The sequence below is a fragment of the Gopherus evgoodei genome, chromosome 18 (assembly GCF_007399415.2).
Source record: "Gopherus evgoodei ecotype Sinaloan lineage chromosome 18, rGopEvg1_v1.p, whole genome shotgun sequence".
Classification (NCBI taxonomy): domain Eukaryota; kingdom Metazoa; phylum Chordata; order Testudines; family Testudinidae; genus Gopherus; species Gopherus evgoodei.
In genome coordinates, this window is record NC_044339.1 from 7,279,936 (window position 1) to 7,297,593 (window position 17,658).

At 50.3% G+C, this 17,658-nt stretch overlaps 1 protein-coding gene across 1 annotated transcript; it reads left to right on the forward strand.

The window, feature by feature from the left end:
* The first annotated feature begins 11,167 nt into the window (after positions 1–11,167).
* On the forward strand, positions 11,168–16,224 carry KLHDC7A (kelch domain containing 7A). Its single transcript, XM_030537854.1, has one exon. It carries the CDS (start codon positions 11,425–11,427, stop codon positions 14,077–14,079), a length of 2,655 nt encoding a protein of 884 aa, XP_030393714.1. The 5' UTR covers positions 11,168–11,424; the 3' UTR covers positions 14,080–16,224.
* The last annotated feature ends 1,434 nt before the right edge of the window (positions 16,225–17,658 follow it).

Consider the following 17,658-nt stretch of genomic DNA (forward strand, 5'->3'; position numbering starts at 1 on the left):
TACAATAGTAAGGGTTATTGGACTATTTTGTAGGGGGTGAGGAGCGCACAAGTTTTGAAGAGATCTTTGCATGATACGAAGCCTATAAGTGCTAAGAATTGTTATCACAGTGCAGCTTTCCTCCTGTTACCAACTGAGTGACCCTGGAAGATTTGTGTACTCCTCAAGCTGGGCTTTGCAGTCTGCTGCTCACTGAATGCCCCTCTCAAGGGAAGGGAGCGGTTTCCTTATATTGTTGCCCTTAGAAGCCCCAGAATGCCCTTGGGCTAAGTCCTCCTGACCCCTTCCAGGTGCAGCCATCAGGCTTTAACACCAAACCTAGACTTTTGGAGAACCCCTGTTCATGCAGGAGTGAATGCCGAGATCCTTAATTAGTTTTCACGCACACTGAGAGTTTGCCTGATTACTGTGTAAGAAATCCAGGGCCCGGCCCACAGGCAAGAAAAGGACAAGCCACAAGTATCTACTAATGTTGAGTGGCTTGGTTTTTGGGTCCCTGATCTGACACACACGAGGCCTGATTTTCCAAGGTGCTGAGCACCCATTGATTGACCCCCTGGAGCTACGGGTGCTAAGGGTGGAAATCAGACCCCCCAGAACTGAGCCACTCAAAATCAGTGGAGACTTTTGCAATTGCCGACTTTAGTGCCTTGGGGAAGGCTTTGTCCCACCTCAGCCCTGACCTGCTGCAGCACCTCTGCTATTCCAGTCCTGAACCCCAAGGGTAGCTCAGCTGATGCACCTCGATTCTTCCCAGCAACATTCCCTGCTGTTCTGCGCCTCCCCCACATCTCAGCTCTGCCAATGCACCTCGCTCCTGTTGTACAAGAGCTAATCGGTTTGTTCTGAATTGTACCAAGCAGTGCTGTGATTTTGTGATAGAGGACTTTGTTCTCGTGCTTTTCTTTCTCTCTCCACCATGTAATTACCAAGCACAGTTAATGCCTGACTGAGTTCATGGGGCCACTAACAATTTTATGCATAATTCATGGTTCTCGAATCATGAGAGCTCAGAGCCTTCTATTCAGGTCTGCGTGTAGATTAAAAAACATGATCGCAACCAGGGGTTGACATGCATCTGAGGAAGTGGGTATTCACCCACGAAAGCTCATGCTCCAAAACGTCTGTTAGTCTATAAGGTGCCACAGGATTCTTTGCTGCTTTTACAGATCCAGACTAACACGGCTACCCTCTGATACTTGACAACCAGGGGTTGTGTCTGCCAACTGGTGGCCAGGCCCTCCAGGCAGGCAGCCAATTAGCAGAGTCCCAAAACATGTGTCTGGACTTGATGTGTGTGCAAACATGACACTGATCACAGCCCAGACTCATAGCAGGACCCCTCCATGCTCGGAAGCCAGCAAAGCTCCTCATTAAGCAAGTATCCTGCCTAACAACCCATTAGGAGCTGCCTTAGAGAAGGATCTGAGCTGCTGAGGGAGTTTAGATCCAGTGTCTGGCTGTGAATCCACCTCCTAGGGATGGACTTGAGGATCCAGATCTGAACGGGGACCGAATTGTTCCAACCTCAGCTCATCCCCAACCTTTTTTGCCTGGAATTCCTTTTCACGTACATCATCTGTACAGTCTTCATGCCACCTCTCCTTCTTAGAACAGCCACCTGCCCTTCCCAGAGGCCCGAAAACCCACTGTCTCTCTGCCCAGGCCTTCCTTGTAACACATTTCCTGCATGGAGCCTTTCAAACACGGTCTCTGCTGGCTCCTCACACATCCTCCAAATCAGCTCATGCTTGTGTCCCATGTTTTCCTGTGTCTGATTTAGAGATGGGCACAAGCCAGCATTTAGATCCAGGTTCATAGCCCTCCTGCCCTCCACACAGCTTGGAGGTATTGGTGGTCCCATCCATTACATTGCTAAGGGCCCTCTGAAAAGTTTCGATCAGTATGGGAGAGTCTTATATGATCTCACTAATGTAGTATATGAGCACCTTCTGATCTTTAACTCATTTATCCTCACCACCCCTGTCAGATATGGAAGCACTGTTTTGCCCATGGGGAAGAGAAGCAAGGAGAGAGAGACTAAGTGACTTGCTAAAGGTCATATAGGAAGTCTGTGGCATAGCAGACAATTAAATCTGAGTTTTCCAAGTCCTAGGTTAGCATCCTAACCATGGGACCATCCACTCGTCCTCTCACTTGAATTCTGTTTGTGATGTTGCCACAGAAGCACTGTGTGACAACCATAGGCAAGTCTGTCGGAGAGTAGGCAAGTCTGTCGTCTCTCCCTCACTTTGCCACCTATAGAATGGGGATAAGGATTCTTCCCCTCCTTTGCAATGTGCTTTGAAATCCACAGAGGGGAAGTGCTAAATATCAAGACTATCCAAGATGGCATCCAGCAGTATCAGAGCCTTTATCTGCTGACTTCCAACAATGGTCCTCCATCTGCAATCCTGTCCTTAGGAGGGCTAGCCTTCTCCAGAGGCATATAGAAGCCCAGTTTTGGGGAAGGGAAGTCATTGAAAAGGAAAAATTGAAGACATGATTTAAAAAAAAAAAATCTCCGTTTTCACAGCTGAGCTACCGCCGTCCTCTCCCATTGCTTTGCATCTCCTCACACGCGCCTTCATCAGAGAGCTGCTATCTTCTCAGCAGCAACTTCCCCAGCAGTTCATGTCATCCAAGCCCGTCATCAACACTAGCTAGTGTTTCTCAATCTCTTCTTCGCTTCCTGGAACGCTTGTCAGCAAAAGTCTGGCTAATCCCATCCAGCACTTCAAAGCCACGGCCCCACACATCAAGAGACTTGATATGTGCTCCCATGAAAAGCAGCTCTCGAGCCTTTGACGTCACCTACTCTTTCAAGCTGAAGCACAGCCTGGACTTTTAATTCAAAAAAAAAAAAAAAAAAAAGAGAGACTTCTTCTATCTTAGCTGGAAGGGTTTCTTTTCTCCTTGCATGGTGAACTTAGCCCTTCTTTTACTTCAATAGTGGAAGACCTGCTCTCTTACAGATGTAGGCTGGGTAGATGACAGAATGCTAGATGGCCGAGTAAGAGCTAAGGCAGGAGCTCAGAAGAAATTACAGAGGATTCCAAGTTGTCTTGCTTCTGATAAGGAGACCGACTTGGCAGCTTCAAAGACAGGAGCCATTCTTTCTATTAGGGAGGCTGTGTTATTCTCATGTGTTGCACGGCCCAATTACTTTCCTGGCACTGAACTTTTGCAAGATGGCGGGACCTATTCAGCCTTTCCCCTCACATCGTGTAAATGGGAGTTATGTCGAAGAGCACACAGCACCTTGGAAAAGGCCCCGTCGCATCTATGCACGGCAACTATTTAACATGAGGAATACAGCAAGTGTCACCCGCTTTGTGACATTCTGGCATTTTTGCTTCCAGGCCCAAATGACAAGGAGACTAGGTTGACTAGATGTCCCGATTTTATAGAGACAGTGCCAATTTTGGGGGCTCTCTTATATAGGCTCCTATTACCCTCTACTCCCTGTCCTGATTTTTTCACACTTGCTGTCTGGTCACCCTAAGGGGGAAGCACAGAAAAAGCATGAAAAGTTAAACTAGAAAGGAGGGGAACATTATGGAGAGAAAAAAATTAAAGGCCCAAAGTGGAGTTGGGCACCCAGCATGCATTGGCTTTCTTTGGGATGTAGTCCTTTGTGCGTTTGAATAACTCCCCACTGTTTGCATTTGAACCTCTTCACATTACGGATGAAGTGTTGGGTTTTTGGAGACATTGAGAAGCTCAGGGGGACACACAGTGGCCATTAAGAGAGCCCAAGTTTCAGATCTTGTTGCCTAGGTGCCCATTTTCATAATTGGATTCCCAAACTAGGAGCTTAACACAGATGTTTTGGGCTTCTCGATACTGATTTAGGCACCCAAATGCAGAATTAGGTGCCCTAATTTGGGTGCTATTGTTTGATAGCTGAGCTTTGCAGTGTTTAAATTCACGCACCTCGGTGGTTGCTTGGCAGGAAATAGGATGTGTGAGAGAGAAATAGAAATTGGATTTGTCAGGAAAAGCAATGGAACGCCTATAAGACATCCACAATAGGGGAACCTCAAACAGTTTGAATCTGCTAAATACCCTCAAAGTTTGGATGCGTCTTCAAACCTTAGTAGAATTACCCTGGAGCTGGCAAAGACAGGCTGGAAATCTCTTGAGTACAGGAGTTTTCACAAGATCTTGAGTATTCCCTCTTCCCAGTAGAGCTGAATTTACCATGAAAACAGATTTTCTTAGGACAGCTTGGCTCCCTCTTCCACACCACCTCCAGAGTCAGCGTGAGTGGAAAATCAGGGGGAGAAAGCAAGTCCAACTTTTTCAAACCTCAGGAAACTTTCTGTCCTTTCTAGCTGAGCCTTTGGGGGTCACTTATGCAAACTCTTCTTTGCAGCCATAAAGACTAGAAACGTTCTCCTTTAAACAAAAGCAGAACTTCTGAGGCAAGTAACCGACTCCAGCAGCGAGGGCTTTAAGAAAAATACCAAATATGAGTCAGACTCCCATTAAAATGGTGAGATTCAGCTACACTCTCATTCATCTCTGGGCTTTATTACACAGGAGATAAAAATGCACAGGTGTTTAGATTCCCAGCTGCTTGCTTCCTTATTTACAAGCCACAGTGCTGAGTGAATTGCTGGTGGCAGTGTGTATAATGTTCTCCCAGAGATCTTTGCATTTTTCTTTTCATATAACCAGCTACCGCCCAGGAAGCCAAGAGATACTTGGACGGCGTAGTGTGCAATTCCTATCAAAGACTGGCTTTATTTTTCCTTTTAATACAGAAAAACTCTGTCCGACTGGCTTTATTTTTCCTTTTAATACAGAAAAACTTATGGTTCAAGGAAAATGCTGAGGTTTCCCTGAGAATTTGGGGGAATATCTCAAGCTACCTTGTTTCTAGAAACACAGGGGTACAAAGGGATCAGGACCGAGGTTGATTGTTATGCTGCAATTTTATTTCTTACGGCTCCTGATTAGCTGAAAAGCCATGTAATCAGCAGTCTAGTGGTTATAAAACTATGCTGGAAACAAACTGAAATGCAGGAACAGAAGCTGAGCAGGCATATGGAAGGTAGAGTCATCATGTTCTGGAGCAGGGAGTTATGCACCATGGAGTCCTGATCCTTTGATCGGGCCCCAGAGGTGCTACCACAATGCAAACCGCAAATTGTAATCAGGACAGTGCTGTTCTGAAGACACATCTAGCGCAAACATCTGCAAGATTTCATCCCGTTACAGGCAACTTATTACCAGAAATGGAGATACCTGGTTGACTAAGAAGTGACGCTGGTGGATGAAGGAGGTGGGCTATGCTAAGGGTTGGTTTTGTAGCTAAAGTGGATTGGGACTTGACAGCCCAAGGTTCAGTTCCTGGCTCTGACCCTGGGCAAAATCACAACTTGCACACGTAAAGGATTTTAAGTCACAGTGTACCAAGGACAGCAGGCTCTGTGAAGTCATTATATGTATTTTAAAGGCTGGGCTCCTTCAACATTTACCTCCAGGCTGGAGACCTTACCAAATACTGAGTGATGGGCAAACTTCAAGAGGGTCAGGTCAGGGAAGTCTTCAAAATCTTGGACACTCATATGACCCTTATCAGAGCGCTTCAGACCAGGGAAGGGCCTGAGACCCAAGAGACAGATTGGGGATTGGATCCCAAACCCCTCCCCCTTTGAAGGTGTGGTGGGCGGAAGGCAGCCAGATCCCAGGTGGGGTTGGGTTAGGGTCCATCTCGACAGCCCATCTCATGACTCTGCAGAAGTAGCCTGGGTATCTCACTGGCGCAGGCTCCCTGCTGAAATGTTCATGTTTCAGGATGGCAGCCTCTCTTGAGAGAGAGTTTGACTCATCCCACCAGCCAGAGCCTAGAGATGCATAGACTTGGGGGGCAATACCCCACAATTCCACCTATTTTCTGTTCTCCCCTTCTAGGGAATAGGTTGCAACTGAATTTGCCTGTGGGTCACTCACAACCAGCAAAACATAGAATATCAGGGTTGGAAGGGACTTTAGGAGGTATCTAGTCAAACCCCCTGCTCAAAGCAGGACCAATCCCCAACTAAATCATCCCAGTCTCCGTCCCTGCTCTCCTTCTCCAAGCCATGAAGAGCAGCCAGGAGAGCCGTCTATCTATCTGTGCAGCAATGAAATCTCTATAGGAAGATTCCAGCTCCTATGGGGCACAAGAATTGTTCATTTGCTGTAATCTCAGACTCTGCACAGCAGCTATAAAAACAGGTTTCAATGAGCTGTGGGTAAACATGTAACCTGGCTCAGGTTCCCAGGAGGAGCTGGAGCACAATTCGGCGTGCAGTTTTATTTAACCCTACTCCGCTAAGCATCAGAGCTGTTCTGAGAACACAGCCCATGGGTACTGTACATGCCACAGGCCTAGTGAGGTCAAACTCATCAACTCAGGAAAGCCATTAGTCAAATATAACAGGTGAGAGTGAGACAGGCCCAAGCCATGGCCAGGCCCCAGAACCAGAGTTTTCACCTATAGTCCCAGGCCTTCACACCAGGTCGTCAGTCGTGCTCTGAGTTCAGTAGCCCTGCTGGTCCCCTGTGTCTGGGGTCTTCCAGGTAGTTGTCCCACCGAGGCTGTTGGGGAACTCTAGCCCTCCCTTTCTACCCTGGCTTCCAGCCCAGAGATCATTGTGGCAAGTGGTTAAGGTCTATGGGGTCAGACCTCTTGCTTCTTCCCTGGCCTACATCCCACTGTGTGTTCACCTTCTCAGGTGGCATCTGCCCTGGGGTCACACCCCTAGCCTCAGTCCTCAACAAAACAAAGGAAAAGACACTGACAGAAATAAAGAGCTTCTCTGTCCTATCTGGATCCTCCAGCCATCTGTCCTACCACCTCTGTCTGTCCTGATCCCTTTGTACCCATGTCCTACCATTCTGCACTCACAGGCAGCCACAGGCAGTTTGGGTCTCTGCTGTGCTACTCTCTGGGAGCTGAGGATAAAAGAGGTCCGTCCCTCTCCCCAGGCTGGGCCCTTCTGAGCTGAGCATCTCCCTTTTTAAGGCTTCTCCTCCAAGATCGGCATGCCCCACAGGTGTGACTAGGTGGAGCTGCCTGGGCCCAGACCTGCTCCTCGCCCAGTGCAGGGATTGTATGTCCCATCACATCTTGCCTACAGCCACAGTAACAGCTGTGAGACCCGCGTCCAGCAACTGGAAGCCCAGGTTTACAATGCTGTGTAGACAGACCCCGAGGCATAGACCAGGAAGTGACTTGCCCAAAATCGCTCAACAGGCCCATGGCAGAGCTAGAAATTGAGCCCAGGTCTCCTGATTCCCAGTCTAGTGCTCTAGCCACTAGGCTGCACTGCCTCCAGTCCCAGCAGGCGAGCTGAGTTCTCTAGGGAGAAGTTCAGAGTCGGTCTATATCCTGATAGCTGGTTACATCCAGATGTAATGCTTCACCTGGCAGGTCTTCTTTTGTGTTTGGGTCCCCACCTGCTGAAGCTGTTGATTTGCAATTAACGCAGTAGAGCGGAATGACTAATGGCACCGGCGGAGTTCCCCACACCACACCCCATTGTTTTTGTGTCCTTTGCGTATTTGATGTTTGTTCCCTCTGACTTGGAGCAGCAGGCTGGCTCCCAGGCGCTCGCTCATTAGACAAAGACAGTGACAAAGGAATGGTGGAGTCTCTCCAGCCACAAACCTCGCCTCCCACACTGGTCACACATTGAACCAGTCCACCTCAGAGGCACAGCATGTACATAGATACCTGCTCCAGCACAGCCTCCACCGTCTACACACCCCACCTCTTCACTCACATACACCGGCACCAACCCCCTCGCACCACACACAGGAGCGGCGCCAGCATTTTTGGAGCCCTAGGTGGGGGTCTTTCCACGCTCCTGGTTGTTTGCAGCAATTCTGCGGTTGGGGGGGTCCTTCCGCGCTCCCAGTCTTCGGGGCACTTTGGTGGCGGGTCCCAGAGCGAGTGAAGGACCCGTCGTCGAATTGCCATCGAAGACCCAGAGCGCGGAAGGACTCCCTGCTGCAGAATTGCCACCAAGGTCAGCAAAATGCTGCCCTCCCAAATCCTGGTGCCTTAGGCAACCGCCTAGGTCACCTAAATGGAAGCACCGGCCCTGACCTCACACCCACACACCAAGCACCTATCCCCCTACATCTCCTGGACACACACACCACATACCCACCCCACACACACACACTCACTGAACACCTATCCCCCTACGTCTCCTGGACACACACACAGACACACCACATGCACACACCCCTAATACTTATTCACTCACATTGCAAAGATCCCACACACACTTAGCAAATATCTGTCCAGCCACATCTCATCGACACACATACCAAATATCTTCCTCTATACACACTTATCCACAAACATCCCACCCCCATCCCCCAAACACCTGTGCACGCATATACTGGTGCACCCCTCATCCACATGTACCACAACAACTACAGCCCCAACCTTTCACCTCACAAACACACAGTGCTCACCTGCTTCACTACATACACACTCACTCACACCCAGCTCTACATCAGCTGTAACACACACACACACGCTCGCACACGCCTCCCAAACTAACCCTCTCACAAGTACACACCGCATACACTGCTTACATATTGGCCACACACAATACACACTTCCCACAGATTTCCAGCACAAATGGATCCTGCGCAACACAACCATACAGTCACATACACCTCCACCCCTTTTAGCCTTACCCACCCATTTTACAAGTGCACAGGATGTCCCCTACGCTACTCACCCACTTCACTCACCAGCCACTTACTTCACACACGTTTATGTGTGCACACACACACACACACACACACCACAGCTACCCACCCATCTCCCCAGAGCTACATCCTACACCGCTACACATACCACACGCCCCAAGTCCCTATACACCCACGTTACACACGCCAACAACTGCCCACCATCCACGCCTACCAATGCACACACAGACCTCCCTGCTCCAGTCACACACTCACATCACATGTCCTGCCCTCACCCAGCCCAAAAAATAGAATAAAAATCATCCCGCTCAGGGAAGAGAAAAAACAAACAGCCAGGAAACATTCTCCGGATTAAATGAGAAGCTAATCCCATTTAAGATAGGTCTGTTTATTTGCATTGCATTAGATTGTTTTATCCTCCCCCTGAGCAAACTGAGGAGCTCCCTGGTTACTCTCACATGACACAGCACGCGAGGCTTGGCACACACACACGGCCTAATATAGACTTCCAATTATCTTTTAATTTCGCTCCTGTCTTCATTTGTTCATTTCACTTTTTTTTTTTTTAAAAGCAATAATTTCTTTCATTCCAAGCTGGCTATGGCTGCTCCGGAGACTGGCTGCACCTGCCATGCTCAGCCCACTGTAGCAAGAGGATTTTGTGACTTTTCAAGCAGCTCCCTTCACTCGCCATTACTGAACTGCAGGTCACAGGTCTCCCTGGAAAGGAGGAAGACTGGGAATGCCTCCCTGCCCATTCCTGCCCCTGCCTCCTTCCCTGGCCCAGGGCACTCAAATTCATGGCTACTTACTCACATGACCGACGGAGCCTTGGTGCAGAGAGGGGTGACATAGCGTTCCCACCACCTGCTCCGCCTGATGGGAACGGGTTGCGGTACATCCCTCCACCCCCACCCCCCGACAAGTGCTTTGGGGAGGGAGGATGAGGAGCAGGGGGAGGAGGGGCTGTGAACCACATCTGGAAACGAGCACCCCAGGCCGGATCCTCCGCTGGTGTAAATCAGCATTGCTCCATTGACGTCACTGGAGTTTTACATCAATTGACGCCAGCCGGGGATCTGGCTCTATAATGCTAGTTGCAAGGTTAGAAAGGCAGCCAGTCTGCTCCCAGAGCTGCTCCGGCTGCAAGAGGCAGAGGCCTCGCACAAGGAAGCTAGAGGATGCAAGATTGTGGTACATGGCCAGTCTTGAATCTGCCTCTGAACTTTGGGGTGCTTAGCCAATCCTCGCCCATTGCAGGGCAGAGCCCACTGTGATGTTATCCCCCTAGAAGCGAGGGAATGATCTGAAGGCTTGTAAGCAGCTGGCATTCCCACCCTGCTCCTAAAGCAGCACATTCACACGCTGGCCCAAACTTTCCCCTCCCCTGGGCATTTGCCTTTATGGTTCTTTTGAACACCACCACCACAGAAACCTCAGGCTATTCTTCGGGATTTTCCAAGATGGATGGACGGATTGATTGACACAGACCCTGCCTCAAAGAAAGATTGGACCCTTTATACCTCTAAGTTGGAACTAAGAGGATCTCCCCGTCAGCCCAGTTTTCAGCAGGCAGGCGTCCACCGCATGAGAACGCCACCCCAACTGGCACCCTTGCCGTCAGCAGATAAGGACTAGCCAGGCCACGAAGCTGGACTGTCCTCTCACCAAGACAGGGCATGCCTCCAAGGCCAGGAGTGAGGTTCATTGGCGGGGCAGTATGCAGGGAAGCTTTTCAAAGTGATCTGTTCTGGGTGGGTAAACAGGGGACTTCACGCTCCAGGACTGTCAATCCTGCCCCTGTTCCTTTACTGTCTCCCCATCCACGGGCCCACCAAGCCCTAAGAGGGCCTCATCAATTCCTCCTGGCAGTGGCCAAGCTGGCCGTCCATCAGTACAGGAGGTGGGAGATGGATGGAGGTCAGTCCTCTGCGACTGCGTGGCCTTTTTCCAGCCCCTTGTCCAGGCATGTGTCCTGTAGGTGGTATCCCATCTCCTTGGACTCCTTCTCACATCGGTGGGCTGTCTATGGTTCTCTTCTTGGCATCCCTCAATTTGACACCGTGACCCTGCCTCCCCACCCCCCCAGCAACACACACACAGTTTGCTCATTCTTTGTCCTCAGTAATCAGTTAAATTCTCAGTTCCTGGCCCCTCCCTCACCTGAGATGGGAGCAGGGGCTTTCATTCTTTTCATGGGCTCCTCCCACCATCCAGGATTTAAAGAGGCCGGCCCTTTTCCCCAGCTACTATATTCGTGATAAGCTGAAAACAAACGGGACCTTTTAAAAAAAAATCATTGAAAGGCACTTAGAAAAGTTTGTGGGCTGCCTTGGGAAGCTATTTTCATCTTTCCTTTGCCTTTCTACTTGTATTTTTTCTAAGTCTCTCTGTTTACCCGGGTAATAAAGCCAGCCCCATGTCACTCGCTGTCTGTTGCCTGGCATGCACATTTGCACCGGAGCCCAGCCCAACCCACCTTGCTCAAATATGCAAAGCTGCTATGGAAAGCAGACACTGCATGCTCCAGCCGTCAGCTGGAAGCCTCTGCCAGTCTACCTGCTGCAGGTGAAAGTCACCTTGCCCCCAAACGCCTCGGGGAGCTCAGAGAGAGAGGCCTGCTTTGCCTTGAGCTTGTCCCAGCTTGGCAATCATTAATCAGATTCTTCACATTCCTGACTGCTGGCCTGTTATGGAAGAATGACCAACGGGGCTCAAGTCAGCCAGGACTGGCTGTCAGACATGCAGCTCACTGGGAAGCTGGCACTTTCCACAGCGGCTCTGCTCCTACTGACTTTGGCTTATAGATTCTATAAGTCCCGACCATCCAGCAGCGGGATCAGAAACGCTGAGCATGTGACGGAGCAGAGAGAACAGGCTGGATCCGGAAGGGGAGGCGCAGAAGAAACACCACGGGGACTCAGGAACAGGCAAGTCAACAGCAATGGGGTGAGGCCAAGCACCAGCAAAGGGAATCAAAGTGCGCACCTGGGTGGGACGGTCACAGCGGGAACATGGGGCTCACAAAGCACACCGCCCAGGGAAGATCAAAGGCTGCCAAAGGGGAAGGAGGAGGAGAAAGAGAAGGGAAAAGAGGCTTGTCAGCTGGTCGCCGAATCACAGCCAGACAAAAAGCAGCCTGTTTTTGAGGGACAGGGGCAAAGTCCAGGTGAAGTCCTGAACGTGGTGACAGCAGACGGTGCAGAGCAGGAGGCACCGGTGGCAGGAACAGAAGCCAGGGGTAAGCGTAACATTTGCAGGCTGGCATGCAAACCGGACAGCTCCATCGATGACAGCAGGGGGGCCAGCTGGGACGTAGCCTCGCAGCAATCTGGGTGTAGCGTCAGCCTCAGGCACAATCCTTACAGCACCCAAGCAGGAAATGCTGCTGAGCTCACAGCAACTGACAGATCCAGCCCGGACACTGAGGAGGAGGAAGCAGGAGACATGAGTGAGAGTTTGGCCTGGAACCAGGAGGCCTCGGCTGGCCAGGAGAGGATTCAGACCCTCAATGCTACATCGGACATGGGCTTAGCCATCAACCAAAGTGATCAGAGGTCTGATGCCTCCTACACTTTCTCCTCCATTGCAAAGATACAGGTGGAGGAAAACTATATTACAGAGAGGCAGCCCAGGGAGGAAAAGCCGTGGCTGTCCACATCCTCCACTACTAGCCTGCGAGGCAAGGTCTATGACTACTACGTCCAGTCCACCTCGCAGTCTGTGTCGAAGGAGCGGCCCTGCTCGTACACCGACTCACTCTACCATCCAGACAAAATCCACGAAGAGCTAAGTGAATGTGAGACTTGGCTGCACCTGTCTACGCCCCAAGAACCAGCCAGTGAGTCAGCAGTGGGAGATGAAGACCGAGCTTCACCAACAGCAAACATCCCACCCATCTCTCCCCGTCTCCTGCCTTTCAGACATCCCGCAGAGAGCATGGAGCATGCAGACTGGGGTGGCGCATCTGATCTGGGCAGCTCCTTCTCGCCCGCCCACAAGACAGCTGAACCGGAAAGCAAGTTTGGCAGGAAAGAGAGTTTCCATCAAATTGCAGATAACCCCGAACTTCAGGTGCAGATGGAAGGGTTCGGGGCTTTGACGCCAGCTGGCAGAAGATCTGACTCAAGCACTCCCCCTGCCAGTCCCCTCCACTCCAGATCCATCGTTTCCCCGGTGGAATCATTTCACAGCCTCCAGCCTCATGCAGGCAATGAACCCAGAGTGGAACTTGTTGCTGGTGCCAACTTCTTCAAAGTCCCATTAAGCTTGCAGTCTGATGTGGACATCCACCTGGATTTGGGGAACTGCTATGATGTCCTGTGCATGGCCAAGAAGCAGAAACTGGACAGTCTCCAGGAGGCAGCATATAAGGTCATGAGCGACAATTACCTCCAGGTCCTGAAGAACCCGTCTATCTTCGGGCGCCTCAATGCCAGGGAGAGGGAGCTGATCCTCCTGAGGAGGATGAAGGGCAGGAAGTACGTCACCGTAGCAGATGTCAGCACGCAGGAGCAGAGCTTGCACACCAGCAGGCTCTGTTACTATGATAATGAAGGCGACATCTGGCATCCCCTGTCCTATATGCCAGTGGAGGCGGTTTCTAGGGGCTGCGCTATCTGCAGCATGTTCAATTACCTCTTTGTGGTGGCTGGCTGCAAAGGGCTGGGCCAGCACCAGAAGCCTTCCAACAGGGTTTTCTGCTACAACCCCCTGACCAGTATTTGGCAGGAGATCTGCCCACTGAACCAAGCCAGACCTCACTGCAAGCTTGTCGCCTTGGATGGATACCTGTATGCGATCGGGGGAGAGTGCCTCTATACTGTGGAAAAGTATGACCCCCGCCAGGACCGGTGGACCTTCACCGCGCCGCTGCCCAATGATACCTTTGCTGTCGCCCACACCGCGACGGCGTGCGACGGGGAGATTTATGTGACCGGGGGCACACTGCGCTACACGTTGCTCCGATACGTCAGCCGGTCGGACAGCTGGAAGGTCAGCATCACCAGCGGGAGCAAGGACCGGACCACCGAAATGGTCACCGCCGGTGGCTTCATCTACCGCTTTGACCTCAACCGCAGCATGGGCATCAGCGTCTACCGCTGCAGCCCGAAAGCCAAGCTGTGGTACGAGTGTGCCACCAAACGCATGCCTTTCCCACCCTGCTTCCAGTGTGCTGTGGTGGAGAACCTGGTCTATTGCATCAGCCACCAGTTCAACATCAGGTTCCTGGCTGACCATGTCTCGCCACGCTTCGGAGTCAAGGAGTTACAGCTTTTCCCTTCCCCCCGAGGGACCCTCCTCCCCGTCGTCCTGGCGCTGCCAGACAGAGGCATGGTGCAAACAAGGGTCTGATGAGAAGCTAAAAAAAACCCTGATTCTTCTCTTTTCTTTTGTCCTGGGCTCAAGGGCCAAAGGCAGCTTCCAGAGCCACCGAACTCGGCACCTGTCAAATCCAGACTTCCCTGAAATCCAGGGATATTCACTTCCACGGTTCTAATTCAACCCATTATAGAGATGATCCAACTGTGGCATTAGGATCCAGACTTGGGGGAGGGCTTCTATCCTTGGTTCAAGCCCTTCTCTAACTAAAAAGCAGGAGAAACGAAACTGGCTAACTGTATATTTCCATTGTTGGCAAACGCCTCCCACTAGTAGCTCCCGTTCAGCAGACACAGAAGATGCAAACAGTGGGTTGGGTGAGTGCATTTTTTGGGGGAGATATTTAAATACCTGTAAACGTTGGTGCAAATTAAATGCAAGCCTCAGACTCCTGGGAAGTTGCCAAAGTGGCCGTGGGTGGAGCAAAGTTTGGGACACCACTGTAAAGTAATTCCCTACTGTGCTTTGGGCGATACATCGCTATGACTTACCAGCAAGGGGTGTTTCTTATGTACCAGAAAGACAGCTGGAAGGGGAAACTCCCTGGAGGTTTTTCGAGTATGCAGGTGGAGATGGGGAATCTGAAAGGGACAGCATCCAGACTGTGTCCTTTGCACCAGTACCATGCCAAGGACTTCAGCTGCCTGGGAGGGCTGGAACTGAGGCAGGGTCCGGCCATTGGCATCATCACCTAAAGCAAGCAGCTGTGCTGCGACCCCCAAGTGCCCGTGTGGAGGTCGGGAGCTGAATGCGGAGCCAGCTCAGGCCATGGCACACTGGCAGGGCATCAAGGGGGGAGCGGGCCTTGTTTATGCTCAGGCCAAGATCACTGACGGAGTAAAGAGAATTTCAGCCTCCGCCGGGCCTGCCAAGACAGCGCTTTCCAACAGCAAGATACGTTTTAAAAGGCTAGAGAGCTGGGCCGCTTCCAAAAATAGCCCCAAGGCCCAGCCCCCCGGTGCACAAGGCGTTCCTTACAGCTGTCTGTGCTCCCCCCTCCTCCTCCTCAGCGAGAGCTCCAGGTACAAGGGGCATTCTGGGCACGTCAGGGGGAAGGAGGGCCATGTGGCTGGGGTAGGTGATTCCCTGCCCGCCATAATGGGCATAAGGCAACTGGGTGAAAGTTAAAAATCCACCAGCAGGCACTTGAGTCCAAACCAGCCCCTGGCAGCCACAGAATCTGGGGGGACGTATGCCCCCCAACTAGGGTCACCAGACAGCAAGTGTGAAAAATCGGGACAGGGGTGGGGGGTAGTAGGAGCCTATATAAGACAAAGACCCCAAAATCGGGAGAGTCCCTATAAAAATCGGGACACCTGGTCACTCTACCCCTCTTTAGCCCTTACCCCCAGTGCCTTCATATCTCAAACAGCCCTCTGCTGCATAGATTATTATTGCAGTATCTCTATATTACGGTAGCACCTAGAGTCTCCAGTCTGGATCAGTCCCCACGGATGAACAGCAACATAAGGCTAACTGTTGAGCTTTGGTCAAGTCATTTAACCATTCTGTGCCTCAGTTTCCCCTAGCTGTAAAAGAGGGATAACGATACTTAGCTACCTTACAGAGCATTGCTAAGCTAACTCAAGTCAGGGAAGAACATGAAAGCCCTTCCGTGCAAGATGCTATCTCTTTATTGATCTTCGGGATATCCAAAGCACCTCTTGCCTTGTTATCTAAATGCTATAGAAGTACAAATGTTTGGTATTAAATAAAGCTAACCAAGACTGGGTTGTGCATCTTTTAAAATCTGTAATGGAAGCTACAAGAAAGGAAAAGAACAGTAACAATATTCTGAAGTGAGTTAGTAAATTAAAACAAGAACGTCTTTGCAAAAAGTTTAATAGGCACAACTGCCTTAATATCTCATCCTGCAAATGGAGCCAGTGCAGCTGTCTATCGGTCAAGCAGATGCTGTGGTATAAGTGTGACAGTTATCTCAGGCAGAAGGGATTGCACAAGTCTACATCTGCTTTTGAAGGAGGCACTGCAAGGTAAAATCCTTTAACAAGAGCAAATGAGTCCCTTAACATGATGGCTGGGACAAAGGTGTGACATTGCACCCCATAATGCTTTATAGAAATATGCTTTTGAATGTAAATATGATATAACTGGAATATGTTTTATGCTAGGTATGCCATGTAACATACCTCTGCAAAGGTTATGGGCTACTGAATGTATTCATCCTATTCTTATGCATGTATCATTCTTATATCGGAAGTTATGAGTGTTGGCTTTATACTTGTATTTAAAGTGTTTGCTGTAGAAAGCACCTAAGGCAGATTTGATCAACTCAGGGTATGTCTACATCTACAATTTTGCAGTGCTGGTTGTTACAGCTGTATTAGTACAGCTGTATAGGGCCAGCGCTGCAGAGTGGCCACACTTACAGCAACCAGCGCTGCAAGTGGTGTTAGACGTGGCCACACTGCAGCGCTGTTGGGCGGCTTCAAGGGGGGTTCGGGGAACACGAGAGCAAACCGGGGAAGGAGACCAGCTTCGCCGCGGTTTGCTCTCGCGTTCCCCGAACCCCCCTGCAAACCGCAGGGAAGGAGACCTGCTTGCACGGGGGTTCGGGGAACGCGAGATCAAACCAGGGAAGGAGACCTGCTTGATTACCAGAGAGGCTTCCTCAGGTATGCTGCGATACCTGCTTATTCCACGGAGGTCAAGAAAAGCACTGGTAAGTGTCTACACTTGATTACCAGCGCTGGATCACCAGCGCTGGATCCTCTACACCCGAGACAAAACGGGAGTACGGCCAGCGCTGCAAACAGGGAGTTGCAGCGCTGGTGATGCCCTGCAGATGTGTACACCTCCTAAGTTGCAGCGCTGTAACCCCCTCACCAGCGCTGCAACTTTGTGATGTAGACAAGCCCATAGTGTGGGAAGGGGTTATTCAAGTAAATGGAAGTACTTGGCAAACAATGGACTTTGATGGATGCCAATCCACAAATGAGCTTTCCTGGGAACGTCCCTAAAGGGAACTAAGTCATGCACGGACATGTCACTTGCCCATGTGACTCCAAAACGCCATCTTGTAGAGGGGATTCGACATGGGGGAGGGAGATGTTTAGATTCACAAGGAAAAACTATATAAAGCCTTGGGAGACCCCTCCATTTGGTCTTCAGCTGGCTCAAAAAATAGCCTCTCCACCCCCAAAGGATACCTGAAAGAAACTGGAACAAAGGACAGTAACCAGAGGGGTGTGAGTGATTGCTAGACCCAGACCAGAAGGAGGCTAGTCTGTAAAAGAAGCGTATTGAAACATCTCTGAGGATGAGATTTTATCTGTATTCAGTTTTCTTACTGTATTAAACTCAGACTTGTGTGTTTTATTTTATTTTGCTTGGTAATTCACTTTGTTCTGTCTGTTATTACTTGGAATCACTTAAATCCTACTTTTTGTATTTCATAAAATCACTTTTTTACCTATTAATGAACCCAGAGTATATATTAATACCTGGGGGGGGGGGAAACAGCTGTGCATCTCTCTCTATCAGTGTTGTAGAGGGAGAACAATTTATGAATTTACCCTGTATAAGCTTTAT

Excerpts from the sequence above, each read along its gene's own strand:
- KLHDC7A (XM_030537854.1), top strand. The coding sequence starts at position 11,425 with ATGACCAACGGGGCTCAAGTCAGCCAGGACTGGCTGTCAGACATGCAG.